Source organism: Pempheris klunzingeri, chromosome 9, assembly GCF_042242105.1.
Source record: "Pempheris klunzingeri isolate RE-2024b chromosome 9, fPemKlu1.hap1, whole genome shotgun sequence".
Lineage (NCBI taxonomy): Eukaryota > Metazoa > Chordata > Actinopteri > Acropomatiformes > Pempheridae > Pempheris > Pempheris klunzingeri.
This window is the reverse complement of record NC_092020.1, coordinates 23,383,672-23,405,260: the sequence shown is the minus strand read 5'-3', so window position 1 is coordinate 23,405,260 and position 21,589 is coordinate 23,383,672. Positions and strand designations below refer to the sequence as shown.

General features: G+C 41.0%; 1 protein-coding gene across 1 annotated transcript in view; it reads right to left on the bottom strand.

Moving 5' to 3' along the window:
• Nucleotides 1–21,589, bottom strand: part of LOC139206724 (teneurin-3) — a 120,477-nt gene that overhangs the window by 12,132 nt on the left and 86,756 nt on the right. Inside the window, exons 17-23 of the mRNA XM_070836289.1 lie at nt 18,852–19,113; nt 17,719–17,986; nt 16,539–16,682; nt 7,571–7,820; nt 5,765–5,785; nt 2,208–2,440; nt 256–410 (exon numbers count right to left, since the gene is read on the bottom strand). Of these exons, the coding sequence (XP_070692390.1) occupies nt 256–410; nt 2,208–2,440; nt 5,765–5,785; nt 7,571–7,820; nt 16,539–16,682; nt 17,719–17,986; nt 18,852–19,113 (1,333 nt within the window). The remainder of the gene's footprint in view (nt 1–255; nt 411–2,207; nt 2,441–5,764; nt 5,786–7,570; nt 7,821–16,538; nt 16,683–17,718; nt 17,987–18,851; nt 19,114–21,589) is intronic.

Below are 21,589 nucleotides of genomic sequence, written 5' to 3'. Positions count from 1 at the left end.
ATTTTAAAAAAATGCCCTGCATGTCTTGCTCAAAAACCAGTTGCCCAGAAATATTATCATTCATGAAAATATGAGTTATACTGCATATGTAATATAGACAGTTATATAACGCTGCATATCAGTGGTGAGTCATGGGTGAGCAAACAGAGAGGGTTAGAGGGACGGGGGCACAGGGTGGCGCTGTGACATGCTCTGTGCGAGTGAACAGGCGAGGTTAACAACTGTCTGGCCCTGGCACTTGCGTGTACCAGTCACCTGATTGATGTCCATGCTGTTGTCACATGTCAGGGGGCGAGCCGATGTCAAGTCGTTGGAACCAAGGAAAGTAGAGAGGATGCCGTTTTGGTCCACCTTTCTGATTGTGGTGCCATCAACAAAATAAATCAGGCCATTCTTGTCCACTGCAATGCCTGTTGACATCAGGTAAGAGAGAGGAAAAATGGAAAAAAGAGGAGAAAGGAAAGAAAAAAAAAAACCCTTGTGATAACAGGAAAACATGGTAGATATGCAGCATCGCTGCTTGCATGACTCAGTGGACAGAACACGATGGATACATGTGTCAAGCTTGCCTTCCCATTATTCAGGTCACTGCAAAAAGCACAGCCGTCAATAATTCATGGGCTGCTTTTCTGGTATTAAATAATTTCTCAGGCAGAAGTGGGAAAGGCTGTATTCATACGGTATATATGCACTTGCTGCATCTTGTAGCCCTCCTCTCTAAAAAAAAAAGGAGGTGGGGGTGTCAATGAGCGGCGAGTTTTGGAGATTTTTTGACATCGACAATCATCAACACATGCACACCATTTGAGAAATGAATGAGCGAGGGAGCGGAAATGACAGCTTTGGCCAATTTTAGATGAAAGAGGTGAAAGACAGGGTGTTGCCATGGTGACAACTGCGGACTAAATTGTCTCAATGATCGAGTGTCAGCTAAGAGTTGTAAGTTGCAGTCGAGCCAGTGTGGAGTTGCAATAACCATTTGTCCCAAACTGGGAAAATACATTACCGGGCCACACCAGCCTCCACATCACTCTCCGTGTCACCATGCTGCTTAATAGAGACCAGCACCTATGGGAATTCAATCATATCTCACATGCAGGGGGACTATTTTTCATTTGCCACATTGGTTTTGACTTTAATTCTAAAGACTGAGAGCTACTGGTCTCAGGAACCTGCATGAATAGTAAAGGGGAGTTCTTCAGTTTTTGGAGGATTTAAAAATGTTTTGAATAAGCTTAAACTTTGGTCTTACCTCCAGAGTATGATTTCTTTTTTGAATGAAGTCTTTAAAAGCTTCTGTGGAAGGTGAGTGCTTTGGTTTGACCTGTGGCTAGGTCTGCACAAGATTGCTTTCTGCTAAAACATTGACGAGCCGAGGGAGCCCACGGTGAATCCTTGGGAGCTGGCTATTTGACAGTCTGAGATTCTCAGACAGATGAAAAGTGTCACATTTGAGCAAAGTTCACCAAATGTCTGAGGGGAGAAAAAAAAAATGCAGCCATCTGCTGTTTCTTCCCTGGTCTCGGCTTCCACCCACTCCATCATTAGAGTCGCTCCCTCAGATTGCCTTCACTCAAGCCTTTATCACCCAGCTGAAGCTGAGCTATTACAGTTGGCATTCAGAGTGGGCAACAACCAGCGCAAAACAATTCATCTTAGCCTTTTCATCTCGAAGAGTTTATGGAAAAGTGAGCAATCCAGTCACAAATGGCCATGTGCTATATGAATGTGGACAACTCGTTGTGCATAGCGGGTATCAACTTGTGGATTGTTGCTAGTTTAAGCTTGAAAAGCTTGTGAGACTTAACTTTCACAAGAGCTATTTGTGAAAAGAAATCTAGAAAGAAACAAGTGTATGTTTTGAAGGATATTTACAGGAATTTCCAAGTATGCAAAATAAATTATGCATTAAATTTCTGGAGGTTAAAACAAAAACTTTTTGATAGACAGCAGCAGCAGCAGCAGCAGCAGCAGCAGCAGCAGCAGCGCAGTTTTCTTTTTTACGCTGACAGTCCTGCTTACTTTTTCTTCAACAAGACCCACACCTACAATTCACCCATTAAAATCAGCAGGCCCAGAGTTGGCACAGACCCCAGTGGCACACATAAATTTAATTCACCAGACTGAGATTCTCCTGGCTGAGAAACCCATCTGTGTGTCCCGCCCCTCCATTTCAGTACAATATCTTCATTAGTTTTAAACCATACCTTTGGGTCCAGTGAGAGAAGCCTCTGGAGCTTTGCCTCCATCGCCACAGTGGTTCTCATCAAAGGGCAGACAGTGCTCCCCAGTTCCTGCCAACACCTCCGCATTTGACTGGAGATCCTTGGTCCCTGTTAAGGTTTTTGGACGGTAGATCCTCCGGGAGTTTGTGTCTGACACGTACAGCTGGCCAGTAACTGGATCAGTTGCCAGGTAATACCGGTGTGCCGGGTTGTTACTGCATTCAAGACAATAACTTTGTTATACGTTATATTCTGCCCCTTCAGTTTGCACTCTGATGTTTTTTTTTTCTTTTAAATGCCTTTTCCTTACTTTGCAGCCAAATGAACTGCTGATTGTGCTTATTTACCCCTATAATGTGACCACTGAAGAAATGTAGCCTAACTTTCCCTCTGAATAAAACATTTACAGTCAAAAATACAGAGTGCTGATTACATTAAACCTCTCCAGACAGCTAACATTGTATTCAGTGTGTAGTTTTCTAGTTGTGAAGTAGTTTCAGAACACTCAGGGGAATGTAGAAAAGGTATACTGTTTAAATAGCATGTCCAGCGTACCATAATTCATTGTTTTAGTGTAATGGAATAAGGGAACCATCTTCAGATTCTTTTTAAATGGCATTAAATAAATTAATTGCATTAAGAGATGACAGAAAGTCAATTCCAGTGTTCAATCAGGTTATGTTCTTAGCATTTAAGCTGTCATTAAGAATTTTATAAATGGCTTATTAAGTGTAACTGTTTTTTTTTCCCAGTCTAGTTGCAGCTTAAAATATAAACCTTATTATTAATGTAAAATTAGTAGCATAACTGTAATTTATGTGGATAATGAACTGAAAAAGGAACAAAAATAATGTGTGTGGGAATTTCCATGGTAGGAAAAAAAACCAGGTAGAGCTTTTGTGAATGAAAAATTAAAGAAAATGAAACAGAGAGATGCAAAGATGGAAGTCAGACAGAATTTAACAGGATAACACTGCAGCGGGCTTCCAGTTTACAAAGCAGAAATGACACAAAGCAAAAATGTACCAGATCATTTCATTTGTTATCTCTCCCCTGCGGGGAAATTACAGAAACGACTGGCTTATTTTAACAAAAGTGCAACAACTAATGACATTGCATCCTGTTCTGCTTATTTGCATTCTTTGAACTGTTTCGTAATGAATCTAACCTTATTGGATCAGATGGAAAATGTGCCAAGGATTAGGAATGAAAGATTTTACAACACATGATTGACTGATAATTAGACTTGTAGAAAGCCAATTAAATTAGCATTTTCTGTGACAGTCCCTTCTAAACAAATTCAAAACACTTGAAATGTATTGAATTAACCTTCTATTAAGGCACAGTTGATACATCGCAGGTGCTTAAGTGCCATTAAAGAGCTAAAAACAGAGGCAGTTAACATGAAAAATAGCTTGCTTTACAGTGCAGTCGTAAACATGGCTTCTCTGCTTGTACTCCAGCTTAATGGTACCTCAGTCAATACTGGTTGGCTTTGGAAGGGGGATAATGTGACGGCAAAATAAATGTGGCCATGAAACATCTTTGTAAAATGATGAAGATGGAGCCATAAAACCTGACAGCTATTATGAGTCAAAGTAAATGCCCAAAATAGGTGGCTGCTATAAGTTTCTATAAAGAATTCAGAAAGACATACATTAGTATTTTACTGTCAACCTTCAGGGGATGGACACAATAAATGAAACACCTGTATGACTTTATGCAGTCCAATATAACAGCCAATATACCTTTGTGAAGCTTCTGATGTTATGACAGATGTATGTGCGCTCTAAGGCTTTATTTTGTGGTCTCGTATCTCATATTTTATTTACCACTTAAGCACAAAAAGGCACTTGAAAAATTTGGGCTACAAAACTGACCTCTCAGCACCTCTTTGGCTGTCTCAACCGAAATTAAACAGTTCCTTTTTCCGGTTTCAAGTATAATTCATTAAATCTTAAACTTCCCTTCATGCAGCACCTGTCCTGAGTCTGGGCACAGGTGCTAGTGGAGGTGCTGATCACCCCCCCTCCCCATTAGATGTTACGATGCCCTGGCAGCTTTGCAGCCAATCAGAAGCTGCCAACTGACCCAGAATTTAGCAGCTGTCATAGTTGAACCTGCTCAAGCTTTGACATGTCATCCCGCATCTACGCTCCCTTCACTGGCTCCCTGTAAGTACCGCAGCTCACATTAAGGTCAACACCTCGTTGGCTGCTCTCTAAGCTCAGCACGCAGTTAAAGCCGTCCTATAGGAAGATCTCTCCAATCTGCTCAAGCTGTATTATGGGTAGCAGTAGACAAGCTTGCAAGTGAGCTGATGCGCATACCTCCCAGGTCTCGACAATGTGTCGGGCTGACTGGCACTCATTCAACTCTTGCTGGGAGGCGGACAGTGAAGGAAAAAAAAAAAAACATTCCTGTGCTTGTTTGTGTGCATACAGCGTGGAAAAGTTATTCTTAGTTCTGTTTCCTAAATTACTGCTGTCATTCATGTTCATCTGTACTGTGTAGTTTAATTACTTTGGGTCTAAATAAAAAATAAAAACGTTTTAAAAAAAGATAAGTTCCATGGACTGACAGTGCCCTGAACAGTTTTAGTCATCTATCATACATCCTCAGAGCTACACGGACCTTTGATGAAAAATCTAAACAAAATCTGTTCTTGTGACTGATAATGAGTCATGTTGCACTTCACTGCACTAGACAGCTGTATTTATCTTCTCTGGTGGTCATGTGGAGTTTACAAAGCTTACAATGAAATACTTGCATACCGGCACTGATCAAAACTACTACATCTGAAGAGAGCAGCTGGAGTTAGATGAAGGGGAGACAATGCACCCTGTAGTACAACAATGAAGCAGGAAGTTGTTGCTGCTTGCAGCAGATGAATCAGGCAAATTAGATTGGATTTTATATTCATAAAAAAGGTCACATATCCATATCACATCAACCAGTTGACAGCCAGTTTAACAAATTACTCCAGTTTAGTGTCTAGCACCTCTGGCGTTCATGGTCCAGTTAGTCACTGGAACAGCCTAATTGCCACAAATGTGCATCCTCACTTGATCTGGTGCTGTTGTCTTAATCATGAGCACAAAGCAGTTGTGTAAGCCCCTGTGGATATGAGCATCTGCCAAACACCATCACTGTAATTGTAATTATAAGCCTCACAATGGCACTGTTTATTGTAGCGCTATTGTATTAGATTGCATTACACTAAACACATATAGTAGGTGTTGATCGTCTAAATTTATATCTACATTAACTTCCTTTTTTATATTTAACTTGGAAATCCTTTAACTGTTGCAAATGTCATCAATAGTCACGTTGCATAAATTTTGACAGACGACGTATTCGTACTCCTGTTTAGATGTAATCAGGGTATAATTGCTTTGTTATAATTATGCATGGTAATCACTGGTGCCAAAGGTGACTGTAAAAGAAAAAGCCATTCATAAACTTATAAAGAGGATGACAGAGATGTTGATGCATGAATAAGAATACTAAAGCAACATGCACTATGATAATACACCTACCTGTGTCTAAAATCTTTATTTCTATGAAGGGTACAGAGGGAGCAGGAAAACAAGAAAAAAAGAATCAAGGAAATGACATTAGTAAATGTTAATAAGTATACTTTTTACTTCTCTCTTTAAAAGTTGTTTGTCCAATCAGACAGGTTTCTTGTAATTGGTTGATTTGTGTTTTTTTGCTAAAGGCCTTCTTATTCCCCATTAAAACCAAGAGCGCTAACAAGGACTCAAAATTTAGCAAAAATTAAAATAAAAAAACGCACAGCCTTTTTTTTTCCTCACCGTATCTAGTGTGGGAAAAACAAGCAGCTGAGACTCAGAAAGTCAAAGTATCCCCTTGAAGAATCAACACAGCCACTAGAGAAAGTCACAGGCAATGACAATCCGTTCAGCAGAAAGTGGAGAAGAGGGACTGTGGCTCAGAGTAACAACCCACAGAGAGAAAAACATGTACTCCCATCTTCATAAAGCTCCCACCGTGCATTACCACTGTTTTTTCTCGATTTGACCACTCACACTGAAATATTGATTCTGCTACTTGTTGCATTGGCCACTGAAGCCGTATTAAAATACAGACTTTACACTGACAGCAGTTAAAAGAGGTTCAGGGAATCCCATATGGAGTGTTTGGACTGTTATATAACAAGCATGCATCATACATACCAAAAACTGAAAGCGCTTTGGCCTTTAAAACTATCATCAGATACAAAATGAGAAAATATTTTGCAAGCAATAAAGATGTGTTATATTATGCAAAGGGAGAGTTCTTCTGCACTGGTTTAAATCTGCACTGCAGTTGCCATCCAGAGTGTACTATAAATTCTCCCTAGTGTCGTTTTTGTCAGACTACATTTAAAAACACAAGTCTTCATAAAAGTGTTTTGTACGTCTCTCCTAGTAAACAGAGTAAAAAATAGTTGCTTGGAGACACAAATCATTTCTTAAACCATTATTTATCTGAGAAAGGGTTGCTGAGTATGCTACTCCTTTACAGCGGCAGCCTGCTTCTACTTCAAACTGTTACACACATCCGCACATGATAACTGGTCTGCTGGTCGCTGATCACTGTGCAGGTACATCAGCAGGAGGAAGAGGGGAGTTCTTTTTTTTTTTGGTAAGCTTCCACCTTAGTCTTAACTCTAATTTTAGAAACCACGTGGTGTACAGCTACCTGCCAAGAGAGTGGTGACCTACGTACTTTTCAAGGCAGTTTTCATATGTTTCTCATGTATGTGTCTCATGGAGGATGATGGCCCAATGTACATTTAATCAACATCTGCCACTCTGAAATAAGCCAACTGGCCGAATCAGAGTCATTTCTGAGAGAAGCCAACTTGGCATGAGGGCGTAAATCATTCCAATTATACGCTGAAGACAGGATGTCTTTCCTAATTATGGAGATGGATAGGGAAAAGATTTCAAATTTCTATGGATAAGGGAAAGATATGTGTGACTGTCTGTCCACCGTTCCAGTTTAGCTTCCCTCTCCACACTGAGGACTAAATGTAGAAATGCAAAGTAGGATCCAAAATCTTAAACTGTCTATATTTTTAGATGTTTTAACATATTTAGGGGTCAGTTGCAGTGTGTTGAGTTGGAAATGTATAAAAAAATCACTATAATACATATAAAATAATGCTGATACCATAACACAAAAGACTATCTTTTTTCCTATCATCTTAATTCTGTGCCATGTGATGAAGGGACAGAAACAATTAGTCAACAAGTTGCACAACATCTATTTAAAAACCAACATACTAGGCATAACACGCTCTTTAAAACAATCCCAGGTCGAGGTCTTGATCCTACCTGAGCTCCATGATACTCGTGACATTGCCAGATGGGTAGATGCGTCGGATGTAGTTGAAATCGCCCACGTACAGGCTCCCATCGATGCCCCACGCCAGAGCCACTGGCGCCAGCAGCTTGTTGCCTTGGGCCTGCCCATTACAGCTGGGGCACGAGATGCTTCTGCGCCGCCCGTTCCCCATGACAGTGGAGATCACAGGGGGCTGGAGAGAGATGAACTGGTTCTCCCCGCTGCCTTTGTAAAGAATGGCTGGGAAACAAAACAGCAGTTACTTGCAGGTGCAAAAGCATTATCGGTGTTTATCTCCGGCAGCAGCTACCGGTCTCATTATTCATTTCATTTGACCGGGAAGTCTCAAGAGACAACATCTTTTTGACAAGATCCACTTTCACCCATAACCAAATACACGGGAAAGGAAAACATAAATAATTATACACTTTCAATTTTTGCCACGTTAAGGAAATGATCGTTTTGACATTTTGGAAACATCTTCACTTGATTTCATGCTGAGATGAGAAAATTGGGAGCGATTAGCTTAGGTTCAAATACAGACTGGAAGCAAGAGTAAACAGCCAACCTGTCTCTGTTTTAAGTCTAAAATTAAGTCTACCTTATCAATGCTGTGTCTTATTTCTTTAATTCAAACAGACACCAAAATGACAAATTCTGCCATCACTATGTCTTTCCCTCTGCTTTATTAATTGATTTCATTTTATTTATTAAGTTGACAGGGACAATACAAGTAGGCACCGTCACATTTCCACAAAATGCAACTGATGAAATGTACATTAGTTCGCAATCCTTTTCAAAGATAATATCATATACACAGACATTTCAGTCTTTCAGTCGTCATGCCACACAAGGCTAACTGCCTCCTACTTCTCGCTCCATTCTTAACAGTATGTATTCTTGAACTCATGGAAACTATTCCTTTTAAGAAAGACCTGGAGGAAACAAGTCCTGCTTCTTTAAATTAATGGCATTCATCTATGAGATGAATCAGTTTAACTTGTGAATTCTCACATGTACTGTGCTGCTTATTTCTATAAAATAAATGTAACACTTTAGTCCTTAATACTGACAGTGCACAGCCACTTGACATAAAACTAAGGTAACTACATTCCTTTGGGTAAACACTTGACATTTTTATCATAACTAAAACTTTATTAAACAATTTAACAATGTTTAATGATGCTCTCGCAATAGCGTTTACTAGATAATCCGACATTCTGTGCATGAATAACTTCGTAGATCTTTTGTCTATCAGTTGTATTCTCCAGTGTGAAAGGCCTTTTTTTAAGGTCGCCCTCAGGACACATCAGTAATAGGTTTTTCATAAAAGTTAAGAAATTAGAGTTTAAGTAAGTTTTGTTTATGTTCTTTTGAGAAAAGATCAGATAATGATCTGATTTAAATACTGCAGGGAGTGGAGGCAGCCCACAGGCGACTAACCCACCATCAGTCCAACTGATGTACCCTAATACTTCACTCTTCACTTCACTTGTATTACTATAAAACCGCTTCACTGCGTTTGTGAAAACCTTCTGCAGAGCTCAAGTAAATTTACATGTAAAATAATGTTCTTTTAACTTGACATGGAGCTGCTTTTCCCCAAGTCACAGAGAGGTGGTAAACATAAATACAGGGCAGTGTACCTCCCCCTAATATTGGTGCACCAAATTTGGTGAGTCACTACAGATTAATATTTTAACAAGGAGCAGATATAACTGGCTTTTTTTTTTTTGGAAGAGGGTGGGGGGTGGTGGGGGGTACTGATATAGTGGGACTCTCTTCAAAGGGGAAAAAACACATCAAAGGGAAGAAGTGCATGCTGGAAGCCCTTAATTATTCACATCCCACAACTTGTTTGAATTCACACTGCCTCTGTCCTAATTAGTGGATCTATGGCACCACTGAATGGCCACATAATGTCGTTCTCCCACAGCGCTATCCCGTAAGCCATCGTAACCCTCGATGTATGTGCAATCGAGCGTGCTGCCATGCTGCTTGTCCCTTCTCTGATTAGTTCCTTTCATTGATTTAATTGATTGAAGGGCAAATTCAAATGAAGGCACGGTCCGACGAGACTCTTGACAGGACGATCTGACCAATCCGTCTTTTGTATCCAAGAGCATTATACATGAGCCCCTAACAAAGACAAATAGGTCCGGGGGACGGCTTTATGTGTGACGCCATCAAATGCGCGACCTTGGGACTTTAATTGAACTGTGATCCATGCGTCTGCTCACTGAATCAAACACAGAGTGTGATGAAAACATTCAATGACGATGCACCCAGATACATAGCTACAAATAACAAATAAGCAATGCAATCTGACTAGAATTTTAATGTATGTTTGTGTAATAGCTCCTTAACATTCTCGGGAAGGACAAAGACGTTTCTAATATCCAGAAGCCTAATGCAGTGTGTAGGACATGGATCAGTTGCAGCAGTACAGCAGTCAAGCAGTTTGGCTGACGTTCAATTTAAAAAAAAAAAAAAAAAGAAGAAAAACACATCTGATGCTGAGGTCATTTTGGCACGCAGCCGCGGTCCTCTCTATTTACACTTCCATCATAGTTTACTGTACACACAAGTCCTACCATAGGCTATTAGACAGCGTAATGGAACGGATTAAACACAATAATCAATCATCTCCACCCCCCATGATCACGCCGCACTCGGTATGGCCACTGTACTTTTTCACTTTCATTTTCTCACGCACACAACTTCTACTGCTCTTATGTGATCCAACTTCGAGTGAGTGAGCAGATTAAGGGTTGCTGTTCTTCCCTCAAGGACACTTGGTCATGACACATTACTGCTGATGATTGTTGCAAGGATCAAACTTGACGTCCCAGCTGGAGTGCTGCACTGATGGGAATTTGGCTCCTGACTATCCAGCGCCCCAGGCTGAACAAGGGGACTCCTACAGTGTCTGGACTAAAATGGCTTTGGAGTCATTCAGTGTATATAATTAGTGTTTTTTTTTTTTTTAAACTCTACTCTATTCTGATTTTGAAGCAGGGTTTGGCTGAAAACTATAAAACTAATTAACTGTAACAACAGTTAACTAGTTAACTAGTAACTGTAAATAGGACACAGCTACCGTACTGTTATGTGAGATGGGCAGAAATGCAATTTATACAATTTGGCAGAGGTCTGTTGTTTCTGCACAGGCCGAAACGAGTGCTGCTCCTGCGACAGATTTTGCAGAGGAGACTTCAAGTCAAAGTATAAATATGGCAGCTGAATGGATCAACCATTAGGGATGTATCTGCTCATTGATTAGTAAACGAGTGCGTGGAGGCGTGTTTGAGTTTTGGGTAGAAGTTGGTAAAAGAGAAAAATCTCTGTTTTCGCTTGGCATAGGGAGAAAAAGCTTTTTAGGAAGCATGAGAATCTGTTTCGCTACAAGATCATTCCAGTGCTGCTCCATCCAGCATGCAGCCCATAATGTAATGTAACCGCATGTAACGCAGCTTTTACCTCATTATTAAACACTGAGACACAGTTAGGCTCTGAAAGTAATGGAATTTACCAAATGATAATGGAGAGATATTGAAAACAATCCAAATGTGTATTAAAAAAAAAAAAAATCAATCAAGAGCGAATGTGAGAGTGGATACGAGGATCAAAGATGAAGGCCTTTTCTATCATAGAAAATAAACTAGAAAAAACTAGAAGAGGAGCCATTACAGATAAAGCTGACCAAGGAGAGGAGCTGTTTCTGTTATTTGGATATTTGCCCTACCTCCTGTCTATAGAACTGATGAGCCCTTACCACACTGTCCAAAACTACAAGGCCACCTTTCCAAGTCCTCTGAATATACGTATTCACTCACTGATGACCATTCTTTCAGTTACAGAGGGCAATAATTTGTTTGATACAAGGCTAGTTTGAGTCATTTAGTGGGGGGAAATGCTCTAATGCCAACATCACAGCTTCAAAGATGATTAATGGTACCAATGTGAGGCCAAGCCTCCATACCTGATAAAAAACTGGTGTGCCCTGAGCAAGGTCACCTTGGTGACACAGAGAGTACAGGGATCGGTAGGGGAGGAGCGGGACTGTGTCTTAATTGCACCCTGTCCTTCTTTGTTCTCCTTTCCACTGTGTCATTCTCTAAGATACCACCCAGGCTGCCACTGATCCACCATGATAGAGGCTAAAAGTGGGCAGGGAACCTCTCAGTGCTTTAAATGCAGCATGTGCCTGAGCTGTACTGTAAGTACACTCCAAGTTAGTGAGTTACTGAACTCTGGCTATGTCCAATAAGAATCAGCTGTGTTACCCTCGATAGAGACAAGCTGCAGATTGAAGGGAAGGCATATCCACTTGTAATGAAGAAAGGAGGGGCAGGAGGACACGACTAAAGCACAGACACCAGCAATTTGCCTTATCTAGCTTGACAGGCAGTGGAGTGGAGGCAGAGAGAGGGAGACGGCTTTTGCTTGGGTCTTTTGCCAGAAACGATGAGAGAAAAAGTCTTCAGATGTTCGAAAATGGTGCAAAAATGAAGCAGGAGTCACAACAGAGGGAGATAGCAAATGTCTGGAGCTACACCGCTGTGCAGCTGTGGAGGACCACCACTTGCTAACATGTTGGGTGAAGACATTAGTCAAGGTTTACAGCATTAAAGAATCAATACTGGTGCAGCAATGAAGGCAAACAGTGATATTTGGATTCATCTTCATGCCGACCGAGGATATCGAACTGCATTCCTTGCCCAAAAAGCCCACGTGGGCCATAAATCTCAAATGTCAAAAAGTGGCTGAATGCAAGACTGAATAATTCAGTTTGGATCGAGAAAATACAAGGGGATAAAACGCGGTGCCTACTTTCAACCTCTGTAGTAAAACTGTATGTGTGTGAGGGCAAACACTGATAGGATTAGAGATTGGGTCATGATACTTTGATGTGAACACAGTAAAAACTAGCATACCAAAGACGCTAACAAAAACATTGCACAGTCTTAAAGAGCTCACAGTCTTTGGGTTAAGCTAATAGGATTGTGGCATGAAACCCTTTTGGCAAATTGATTAAGCTCCTGTCAGACAGTGGTAAATAAGACAGAACAACACAAGTTAGCTAAACTATTTTTGAATCTTTTAAATTTAGTCAGACTTTGTGATTCATTTTTGGGGCGATGTTGTAATAGAGCGAGTGAAAAGTGTGAAAAAGCCTTGGGGAGGCTGAAGCATTTACTGCATAAGACAAACTCAACACCATCTGGTTATTTTATTTCTGTCATCACTGTTTCCATGTACAAGTGCATCCTTGCACATGATGATTTTTCATGCACAGCAACATCCAATTTTCTGATAAATCCAGACACGTAGCACGGCTCAGTCTAATAAAGGATGCAGCATACATTAGCATATCACACGTGCTGCACCTATCTGTTGATCACAAACGCATCTCACAACAACTACAACTCCAACTGTGATGCTGCCACAGTGAAGGCTTTGGATAGGGGTGTGATATACTTTGAGGCAGGTGGGATGAAACGTAACGCGCCAGAAGCAGTCAAGCTAGAGGCATATTTCAGTGTTCTTTTGCACACTTCACAAACTTCACATTCTAGATGGCTTGACAGATTGGGTACGGCAATGGGCCCCTGTGTCTTTCCTTTTAATGTTCAACAAAGAAACAGGACAAAGTAGCATCAAGGTTTGAACAAAGTAGAGACTTGGTTGCAGAAAGTGGTTCTGTGACATGTTTTCCACAACCACATCCGACAAAAGACAGTTTGTGCAATCTCTGAGATGTGAGAAGACATATGCATACAAAACACATGGATGATATTACTGTGCAAACCCTCTGGGTGTTGTGGGATGAATTGTGTTGCCCCTGCCAATTGTGGGTGTGCAAGTAATATGCTATAAAAGACCATATTCAAGAAGTAGGCAGAATACAGTTCTAGTTATGCAAACATTCCTCCTTAAAAACACACCTCCTCCGGTTGCCAAAATATCTGGTAACCGAAATAACCTCTGAGGTTTTACTTAAAGCTTGATGGACCGGGCAGAAGCTAAACCCAGATTTATACTTGTGCGTCAAGCAGCTGCAGAGGATATGTAAGGGGTGCTCTGTGACTCAGCCAAAGGTCACGTGAACCTCCAAATAAATGTAACTACACATCCGGGCTGTGGAGATACCACAGAGAGACCGCAAGAAATGTGATTGGTCAGCTTGGTCTTGTGTTTTCTCCTATGTGATTCTGATGTCAGGAGAGATTAAGATCGTAAATGAAGCAATTCAAATTCAATATCAGCTCAGAGAATAAGTGTAAATGATATTTCAATGCACAGTTAGCTGCACAAACACTTTAATAGTATGCTGTTAAACCAGTGAACCTCATTAACCTCTTCAACCTGAGCATACCTCATTGTGGTGCCTTAAAAGCTACTACTCTTCATTCAATCAATCAATCAATCAATCAATCTTTATTTGTATAGCGCCAATTCACAACAGCGTTATCTCAAGACGCTTTACATGAAGAGCAGGTCTAGACCAAACTCTTTAATTAGAGAGAGACCCAACGATTCAGGAATTCAAAATTAAGGATTCAAGAATTCCCACATGAGCAGCATCAGATATTATATTGAGCAACAGTGGCAGGAAGAACTCCCCTTTAACAGGAAGAAACCTCAAACAGACCCAGGCTCAATGTGGGCGGCTTCTGTAGGGGTCCGCGTTGGGTGGAGGTGAGACAGAGAGAGAGAGAGAGACAGACAGGGAGAGAGACAACACAAAGAGCAACCAACGTACTAGCAGTGACTATAGCACTAACAACAGGAATGTGACTAAAAGATTAGCAGTATGATATTCTTCATTCACACATTGAGGTGATAAATACATACCTTTTTTTTTCTTTTTAATTATAACTTGTGTCATATAGCAACCAGGTCTATAGCAACCTTGAGCATCAAGCATTGCACTTGAAAGAAAATTAATTAAATTTCTATTTCTATTTATCTATAGTATATAATCCAAGTGCCTGAGAGACATAGTCATTACTGGCAACTTCACAGTGATGTACACTGATGATAGCTGCTGATGGTCAACCTGCTGCCTGATAAAAAAGCTCACTTACAACTACATTTGGACTTTTTTGTTGCAACCGGGAGTGAATCAGACAAGAGTGATACTCCTGCCCGTTACATGAACAATAAGACCTCTGAGAGAGTGGGCGTACAATACAACTCTGAGTGGTGGAAACTACTTCAAAGGCACATTAGGTAACACTAGATCTTTGCAGGGGTTGTCGATATTGGGTCATATTGCTCCCTCCCGATGGAAACATTTCATCTTAAAATAAGATTCTGCACCAGAAGAATGGAAGTTGATCAATTTGCTCTAGCTCTACATTTAAATGAAAAGTTATGTTTAAATGTTTATCTTCCTCAGAGTGATGAAATTTGCTTTATCTTGTCCTCAGTACAATGACCTTGAAAAACTCATTTTTGCCCTGATAATTGCTTAAAATAAGGCACCATTTCAGGACAATTCAGTCTGCATGCAAACACACCACACTATCCTTCCCAGTGGCAAGCTAACTGACACGCTACACACATACCTGAATCCGTTATGTAACTGTCTAGAAACTTTAAACTCGTCCGCATCTACAAATTATATCAGCTGTAACATTTGCAGGGAGTTCTCGCTCCCTGAATAATGGAAATAAAGTCGGATCAGGAGAGAAATCAATCATCACCATGCCAGGCTCCACAGCAGTGATGTTTTCGCTGTAGGGAACATCAAACAAAGTCCCCCGACTCTGTGGCTCAAAGACAGAAGAATCTGGCTGAAACCTGGAAAACCATTACTATAAGTATAATTACCAGTGGAATTTGTTGTTTGTGGAAGCTCTGACATATTCTGTTAGTTGCCAGTGAAACAGAAGAAATCCTATATTTATCTTTGCATGCCATTTGGAAGCCTGATTCGATGAAATACCAATCAATCCATCATCTAATCTACGTACCTCGGACCTTCCAAATGGGAGCAATTAAGCAAGTTTTACAAAGGGATAAGAACATTTGAAAAAAAAAAAAAAATCAATTGAAAATAAGCACAGACAAAAATTAAATGCCCACTAAAACAAAATAATCACGCTAAAAAAAACAAACAAACAAAATAACAAAAACCTAAATATCCAGCCTTACACTCCAATCCACCAGCGTGAGACTAGGGACTCTGCTGAAGGCCACGACTGTAACCTCAACTATTTTCAAGATGAAAGGGCCACAAATTGTGTTGGACAACTGGAACAATGATTGTGAGCCAGAGTGGGTTTACTGTCAAAACAGCAGCCTGCCAAACTGACAATGCACACTACCCTGAGGCCTACTTCTGATGATTGCTGCCATATTACTGCATGTGCAGTTGTAACATAGCACCGAGTTCTTCAGATTATAGCGTGGTACCTCCTGGTTCTGTACCCCAGCGGTGACTCTGTCATATATGTACATTTGATAGTTTCATTATGCATGTTTCACTTTCTCATGTCTCTGCACCAGCACGACAAAGACAAACTCATGTCCATTTATTGTACTTGGCGATTAAAGCAATTCTGATTGATGACAGAGCAAGAAATCAATTTAGTTTATTGAATTAATGGGAGAATTAAACATGACGCCTGTTCATCAAAAGCCCGAGCCTCTGTGAGCAGCAAAAGGCTGCCTTCTTCCTAAAATAGCTGAGTAGTGTGGAATCGCAGTGAGCCCTGCGCCCTGGTGACTTAGTCACTGATTTATTCTGTCATTACTATGAATGATTGGCCCTTCAAAACTCTCCTCTATTATCTGCAGATGGGATGACGAACTATATTTCATTTTGATTCAAGCATTTATTGCGGTGATTCGGGGTAAAGACCACCTGCCTGTAACCCTAAGAGACCAGCGGTCTCTGGCCAAGGTGCACACGCATACACATAAACTGTATATATGAGCATTCCTTACCCTTCTGAATGTCCAATATGTGGTGTTTGTCTAACATCCACCCTCCCATGTTGGAGGCATCCAGTTCATAGCCTTGCAACACCGCCGTCCTCTTCTCCCAGAGCACCACATCAAGGCAGGACTCGTATTCATATCCCACTGACACTGAAAGTAATGACGGCAAATGCCTATGGTGAGCAAGGTGGCAACCTCCTTACCTGACACTTATGGCAGCAATGAGGCTTGTAGCCGATAAGACATTCAGTGCACGTTGTGGAGGTTTTCTGTATTTGCTGGTTCTGCGTTCTCTTTGACTATGTGATTTTCTCCAGCTGGGATGATTTTAGCAGACCCGTGGGGTTTCTGTGTCTTACCTGCATAGTTTGTATTTTATGCTCTCTCCTCTCATTTGTCTGTTTTATCTTGTGTAAATGCAAATAAGCCACCAAGCAAAGATGGTGTGTAAAGTGGCACGAATTATTTTAACAATAAAAGGCTCAGATGGAGCACATTATAGTAAATATCATAAATGCTGTAATATGGTTGCAGTCATAAGCCAGGACTGAATCCTGTTGATTGCCGGGACTGTGAGGTTTTTCCTCTGTAATATGCTGGAGTGCTTGAACATTCATCCTTCTTAACAAAATCCCTTTTCAGACTTTGAGAAGTTTTCATGCAAAACATTAAGATGCAAGCGTCACTGCATGTAGTTATGCAAAAACAAGACAATGTGAACATACAGTTAAGTGCACCCTAATGCAGTGTAATACTCAAGATGATATTTTAATCTTTAATGATAATTATGATATTCTATTTCTGTGCTTCTGCTATTATTTGTCATTCATTTTTATTGTGACTATTGACTTCTTGCTGGATTTTTTTTTCAGGCCACTGCTTCATAGGCAATATTTTCATCAGTTCACTGCTGCTGAAATATCATACATGCAAAACAAAGAAGTCAGCAAAAGAGCAGTGGCCTTCAAAAATGCAGCACGGGGGATTTCAGGATTTCACACCATCTGCTAAATCTTTATTGCACAACAAAAGCAGTCCCTGGCTAAATAATCCTCAATTTTGAAAAAATAAAATCAATCTTCAAAAGTTCATCCAAGGTTCATTGCCTGAAGGTAGCGTGAGTATCTGACAGTGAACCTACGCTTACAAAACATCTTCAGTCGGCAGCTTCACAGCCGGTACTCACCCACAGCCTCTGCGAGGCCAAAGACCTTCTGATTGTAGGCGTCTGTTTTATCCCAGATGAAGGTGTATGAAAGGTCGGGGAAGGCAGGGAAAGACTTCTGGAACTGACGGCCCATGACGGCCACCATCAGGTGGACCTTCATCAGGCCAAAGGGGAGACGGTCCTGGGTCAGGAGCACCTTGAGGATGGGCTTGTAGCCAGCTGCCCTGGAGCTCAGGTAGACCAGGTTGAGGTCACTGCCTGGTATGGCCACTTGCTCATGAAGGACCTACGATTTCAAGTAGTAGTCAGACTGCTGACAAGTACACAGTGTGAAGTAACAAGAGCATCAGGGGTTTGCTGGTACTGTATTTAATGTCTTTGATGACTCTAATTACAGTATATAATGCATTATGTGATATAGCATGTAATACTACAGTACATTGCATTTCCTACATTGGGGTTCACTGTTATCATTCAGTTTAGAGCAATTCAGCCACAGAAGAGAATTTTTGTTTGCTTCCAGGGTTTTACAAACATACAGGCTAATCATGTTACACTCTGTGCTGTGCAAACATTATGAATTTGTGTTGCACAGCCAAACACTTCTTCAGACTGCCACTGTGCTCATGCTGAAGCATGTCCAAATTCTGATTTTTTTTCCCCTCAAATACAAGCCAGATCTATTTTTTTCTAATCAGTTTCAACAAAAAAGCTGCTGAGTCACATTTTGCATTTAGGGATTTTCAACTCTGATTTGAGCCAAATGAAAACAAAACAAATCCTGAGGCATGTAACCTCCATGCAGTGTGCCCTCAGAATTTATCAGTATTACTGTGAGACAATTTATGGTTTAGTATTTGGGGAGACGCCTAAATTCAATCAAAGCTCAAAGGCAAACTGAAAGGCAAATCTGACTGTGTTTAAAACAAGCAAGAGAAGCCATGGTAACGGGAAGATAACAGCATTATCGTTACTCTGGGTTTGTGTATTTTCAACACTGCGGCTTGTAATGTTGGGATCAAAAGTAAAATTATTAAGAGTCAAATTATAAAAGTCATTCAAAGCAATCAGATATGAGCAGGCATTTAGAAGTGATCATGAAAACCCTTCAGTGTGATCTCCCTCAGTCACCTCTGTGACAGCAGTCTCACCTGGGTCTCCGGGATGATGGGACTGTCCTCTGGGGAGGTCTTGTACAGAGTGGAGAGGGGCGTAGCCAGGATGAGGGGGTTGGGCCTGACCAGACCAGTAAGGTAACAGCTGGGGATGTCGTTCTCTTCCCGCTTCATCACCACTGTGTCCATCACATGGAAAACGTTCCAGGGCAGCCAGACTGTGCGGTGCAGCGTGGGGAACGGGGCGCGCTCGTAACTCAGTGTCAGAGAAGCTCCACCGTTGGCCAAGAGGTCAAACCTTAACACAATGTCATAAATCCAAAAACCATCACTGTATTATTAGAGTTAAATACACTGTGTTCATTACTATCTGCAGAACCTCCCAGTTTATCACAACTTGTGTTTAATTTTTTATAATCTCGATAACCAATCTTTTCTTTTGGTTATGATATAATTGAGTTTGCTAAAAGTAATTAAGTGTCATTGCCACAATGATTGGAGATGATCTAAACCGCTTTATTTGGGAGGTAAAACTGAAATTCAATTACACACACAGAGATCTTTGACTTTGAAGAGGAACAACTAGAGTTTTAGAGCCTTGTGAGAAGAAGAAGAATTTAAATCAGACATCAACACAGGATCTTTGTTTGCACATCAGGAACATTTTGTGCTGAGCATCATAAATATTATACTGTACATCTGTTTAAGTCAGTCATCCACAATGAAGATATCACCTCACTAATTGAGGGGTGTCCATGCAAAAAATGTCCCAATTTAAGATCTTTCCAACGAGCCACTGTTCAGGCGTATTCACCAGTGTGTTCCAGAGTGGAATCATCTGACACTTATCTCAGACATAAACATATCAATGCCTCATTACCCGCACACACAAACACACACACACACACAAACACACACACTTATACTATACTTGTGAGGACCCCTTATTGATATAATGCATTTCGCAGCCCCCTCACTCCTCAAAAATATCCTCACTTGTTGTTCGATATCCTTTTCAAGTCCTCACTATGTAGAAAGTACAAGTACACACACACACACACACACACACACACACACACTCACAGGAAAACTGTGTACACGCAAAACTGTAATAAGCGTGCTCGGTGGGGGGGACTTTGTATAAGCCCCTTGGCTTTTCTTTCCTCACCTGCACATATCAGTAGAGCTGAGTTATTGCATGTCTTTATCCATGAAGTTAAACTTTGCAAACAAATAGTCTAGGTCAAAGACGAACAGATGAAGTGATGGGAGTGTGTATGAATCCTGCCTGATCTTCTCACTCTTCATGTTTCGTACTCCATCCGACTTCTTTTTAGCACTGTTACATTGTTATGACTGATAGAAATGATGGCAAGGCGTAATAAACTGGAATTTCCCTTTTAAGTGCAAAGTAGAAAAGTAAATATTTATTTCCGAACTAAGCCTTATGATGTCTTTTCAATGGAAGAGAGAACTGTATCAAGTGTATTCCCTCTATACAAGCTCCATATATTATTATCATTCACTGAATCTAATTTATGACTTTTGTTTAACCAGGCATACTGTAAGAAGACACTTTATGGTTGAATTTGGTGTGGAGTCTTGGGACTTTTCTCTGGTGAACTAGTTTTAATTAGTACAACATTACTCAGGGAAAACTTACTGGTTTGGAAATGAAGGGCGAGTCTTTGAAGTGCTGCTCTATATATTCGGCGAGCTCCACTACCCAGGGGGTAAAGCATCTGTGTGGTGACATTGCATGCATTCACATGCACAAAGACGCACACACTTACAGATTCAAATGCTTATGCACGCCCCTCATGCACGCACACACCCACAACCCCAATGACACACACACACACACGCCAACAGCCAAGCTGTGCAGCTGACCTAAAACCGCTTCCTTCTCAAGCTCTCTCCACTTTGGGCAGTGGGGAGCTCACAGCTGCAAGAGGCCAGGCTTTGATGCTGCCCCCCCCCTTCTTAACACACTGAGCGGATCTGTTGGCTAACCAAGTGTGATTATCCCCAACCATTTATCACGCTCCTTGTCAGAAGAGTTACAGGGCGGAATATCTGAAGAAATCAGCTAATCCTCAGCTATCTGGGGACCCAAGGATTGTGCTTCATAACAACAGCTGTACAATTCTCTGCCACTCATAAGCCTTTTATTCCACACTGGCAACACATACACACAGCCTCTATCCGCTGAATTTGAATGAAGGCCTGTTTTCACCATCTCCGGTGACATCTGCAAAATAAAGCACCTACCTGAGGTGAACCCTTCCTGTAAAATATGTGACATACGTTTGTCTTGTATGTGTTTGCACTCCCATTATTAAGGACCCGTCTGCGGTAACAGCAGGAGAAGGTCAGACAGTAATCCCATGTTTTACTACACCGCGGGCAGATTGATTCTACCCTTGCTGATTCAATGCATTTTAAACAGCCTGGTTCAAAATGGCCTCCACAACTGTGACATTTGCATGAGGAATTGTTCTAGGGCACAATGTGCTGCTGTTTCAATTTGTTTTGAGCGCCTTTTGGATAACTGCCAGGACGACTCTCTCACTTTTGGACAGCTTTTTCTGCATTTTTTCAAAGTAGTCTGACGACAGCAGTCCATGTCACACATAAACGTTAAAAGCAAAGGTTGAACCTGAAGGCTGAGCTAACTAACAGGGCGCTCATGTTTATTTGGACATGTAAATCAGTGTTGATAAATGTAGGTGAAGTGCTGTGTGTGCATGTTGCAACCACTGATGCATGCATGC